The sequence below is a fragment of the Cyprinodon variegatus genome, unplaced genomic scaffold (genome assembly GCF_000732505.1).
Source record: "Cyprinodon variegatus isolate N-32 unplaced genomic scaffold, C_variegatus-1.0 Scaffold339, whole genome shotgun sequence".
NCBI lineage: Eukaryota > Metazoa > Chordata > Actinopteri > Cyprinodontiformes > Cyprinodontidae > Cyprinodon > Cyprinodon variegatus.
This window is the reverse complement of record NW_015150792.1, coordinates 789749-793226: the sequence shown is the minus strand read 5'-3', so window position 1 is coordinate 793226 and position 3478 is coordinate 789749. Positions and strand designations below refer to the sequence as shown.

Here is a 3478-nt window from a genome sequence, read left to right as displayed (position 1 = left end):
TTAGGACTTTATTCTTGTAATCTTTTGACTTTATTCTCATAATTTTATGAATATTCTCATTGTGACTTTTCTTTCTTAATATTACGACTTTATTCTCATAATATTACAACTTTATTCTCGCAATATTACAATTTTTTTTCAAAATAAAAAAAATGAAAATCTCTAACCTGGCCCTAATAATCCGTCGTATTAAAGTTAAACCTCTAGAATTATTTTTTTTTTAAAATGTATTTCTGTTTACAAAAGCGTTCTTTGCTTGCAACAATGATGCAACAAAATTCATTTAAATTCATAATTTCTTTCCTTCCAAATTCTATACCTTCACAGATATGTCATGTTTCCTATAAGCTGAAATTCTGCGATATTTGTATATTCATCAGCACACAGAATTTCATCTGGAATCCATGTGTTTAAATAGGATAAATAGATCTGATGAACTCACAGCCAAAGCGAAGTAGACATGGCTGCTCTACATTTAGCTGCTGTTATCACATCTGTTTGATCAAAACTACCGTTTTTATAATTGAAAGAGGAATAGCCAAAGTTGTTTTGGTTTCCTATGGAGATACTTTTGTTTGTTACCTGATCTGCTAAAAATTAAATGAACCCCAGTCGGCCTCAGCAGATGGCCGCTCACACTGAGCCTGGTTCAGCTGGAGGTTTCTTCCTGTTAAAAGGGAGTTTTTCCTCTCCACTGTCGCTGCAAGCATGCTTAGTGTGAGGTATTGCCCTCGAGTCAATGAGTCGATGCAATCAACTGGTTTTCCTTAGATAGAAAACTTTGAATCAATTTCACTGGATGATCTGGTGAACTGTAAAATGCCTTGAGATGACATGTGTTGGGAATTGGCGCTATAGAAATAAACTGAATTGAATTAAATATAGTCGTTAGACGATATAGGTATTGATTAAAAACATGGCAGAATTAGTCTAAAAAAATATATATATATTAAACTTGAGTGCTACACATATTCAATCTGAATCCCATAGGGCTGGAATATATTAACTTAAAATCTTAGCATTATATTTCGTCGTGATAAGGATAAAAGTGAGAATAAAGCAAAACTCTTCATTAGTTCTTAGCCTTCTTTCTCAGAACTGTATGACTATGTCTGCATTGACTCATTGCCCAATGAAATGGGCTTCCTCAGGACACCATTTATATAAACAAGTGTGAATTTATATCCCTAAATATCTCTCCGTGACCACATTCAATTAGATTATAGGGATTTGACAATAAGAAAAGGAAAATAAGAAAAAGAAGAAATCAAGTACAATAAAAATTCAAACAAATAATCCTTTTTATTTTTATATTTTTTGTATTTATCATTTAAACTAGGGGGTTCCCAAACATGTTGGCCTTTGACCCCAAAAATAACGATGCAAAGGACTTGAGATCCCCTAAAAATATGTTTAATAACTTTACTCTAAATTTATATGTTCATAAATATCAGTAAATAAATTCATTTTAAATAATGTTTTCTTGACTGACATTTATTTTTTTTAATATTTTGAAACTTATTTCTATTTATTTTCAATGGCACATTTAACATTGATTTAATGTTTGAATTATGTGTTTGAAGAATAAATAAATGTTGCCAATAATGATTTTATTTTATTTTTCATTCACATTTGTGATTTTTGATGCTATATTTTAATTATTCTTTTTTTAATTATATTTTTTTGTTTTTGAATGACATTTTATGTATTTGCATCTTTTTAAACTTTTTTCCATTTTTAAATACGGCATTTAATTCCAATTTAATGTTTGAATCATGCATGTGATAAATAAATCAATAAATAAATATTAGCAATAATTATTTCATTGTAAATTTATTTTATTTTTCATTGACATTTACAATTTTGAATTTTATATATTTATTTATCTTTGAAATAATATTTCTGGTTTTTGAATTACATTTTTTTGTATTTGCACTTTTTTAAACCTATTTTAATTTTTTAATAGGACATTTAATTATAATTTAATATATGAATCATGTATTTGATAATTAAATAAATGCATAAATGAATGTCCAAAACAATTATTTCATTTCAAATTTATAAATTTTATTTTTCGTTCACATTTCTGTTTTTATCTATATATTTTGGCCCTCCATATAACTCGGGTATCACATTTTAGTGATCGTGAAAAACCATCTTGTGACACCTGCCCCCACTTTGAAAACCCTTGGTTTAGATGATGAATAATAATTTTTATTAAGACGAGAAATTTATATCAACAATAAACTAAAAATAAATGCCCAGCTTTACTTGCCAGGTAAGTTTTGATAATTTCCTGTTTAGATTTTTAGTTTTTTAATGTGATATAAACTGCAGAGCGACAATAAATCTGAAAACTGACCTCATATGTCTGCTAAAAGAAGATGTCTATAGGACTTTAATAAACACTTTGATCAGGTCCTAATCTTACATTCTTGGTTAAAGATCCAAATTAATAGTAATATGTTGAAATGTAAAGTTTTAGGTAGTTATATATGCATTTAATTAAACTTTTTAATAATAATAAATATCTCTGTTATTCCTACCCAAAGTGAGAATTGAAATGTTCTCTTGGAGAATATTTTTAGAACTTGGATATCCACCAGGTCTCCATTGTTTTAAACCAAAACATAGATCATTCTGCAGGCTGGTTGTGCTCAAACTGTACTGTAGTTATGTGCTCAGCAGCCAATCATTAACACAGGTTATCGATCAGGAGAGCTTCTCTCCCTGATCGACATGAAAAGGTCAGCGTAGCTGAAATGCTGTCAGTAATCCTTCTCACTTAGAGCCTGACCCCAACTCTCCTCTCTAGGAATGTGTTGTGACAACCTGGAGGAACCCCTAACCCTGATGAAGATGGGTCTGAGCGTGATCCTGGTCGGCCATGTTAACTTCCTGCTGGGAGCTCTGGTGCACGGCATCGTGCTCAGGCACATCAACCTGCACGAGAAGGCCCGAGGCATGGGCTACGCCATCTCCAATGTGGTCACTCTTATCTCAGGGATGTTGGTGAGTGTTGAGCTGATTCTACAGCGAGGCAGCATAAAATGTCCATCATGGGATATTATTTGCTGCGTTGGAATATTTCCAACTTTTATCTGTCAGCTTCTGTTTTCTTTTTTTCTTTTTAGATTTTATTTAAGATTCACTTCCTGAACTCTAGTTTTCAATTTTGCGGGGTTTTTTTTACCGACCATAATAACTTTTTCTTACTTAAACATTTTTATAACCCCTCTAAAATATTTTAAGGAAAGTCTCAAAAGAAAAATAGTCATTTTTAAGGTGTTATTGTAAGTATTTGCCTTCACATAGACCTGTCCTGGGCTGCTATGTTAAATTTTCAATTCAGTTTATTTCTATAGCGCCAATTCACCACACATGTCATCTCAAGGCACTTTACAGTTAAACCAGATCATACAGTCAAATTGATTCAAAGTTTTCTATCTAAGGAAAACCAGTTGATTGTATTGACTCA

General features: G+C 31.1%; 1 protein-coding gene across 1 annotated transcript in view; it reads left to right on the top strand.

The window, feature by feature from the left end:
- LOC107091482 (keratinocyte-associated protein 3-like) overlaps nucleotides 1-3478 on the top strand; it is a 26609-nt gene that overhangs the window by 3800 nt on the left and 19331 nt on the right. The window contains exon 2 of the mRNA XM_015385431.1: nucleotides 2816-3012. Within this exon, the coding sequence (XP_015240917.1) occupies nucleotides 2816-3012 (197 nt within the window). The remainder of the gene's footprint in view (nucleotides 1-2815; nucleotides 3013-3478) is intronic.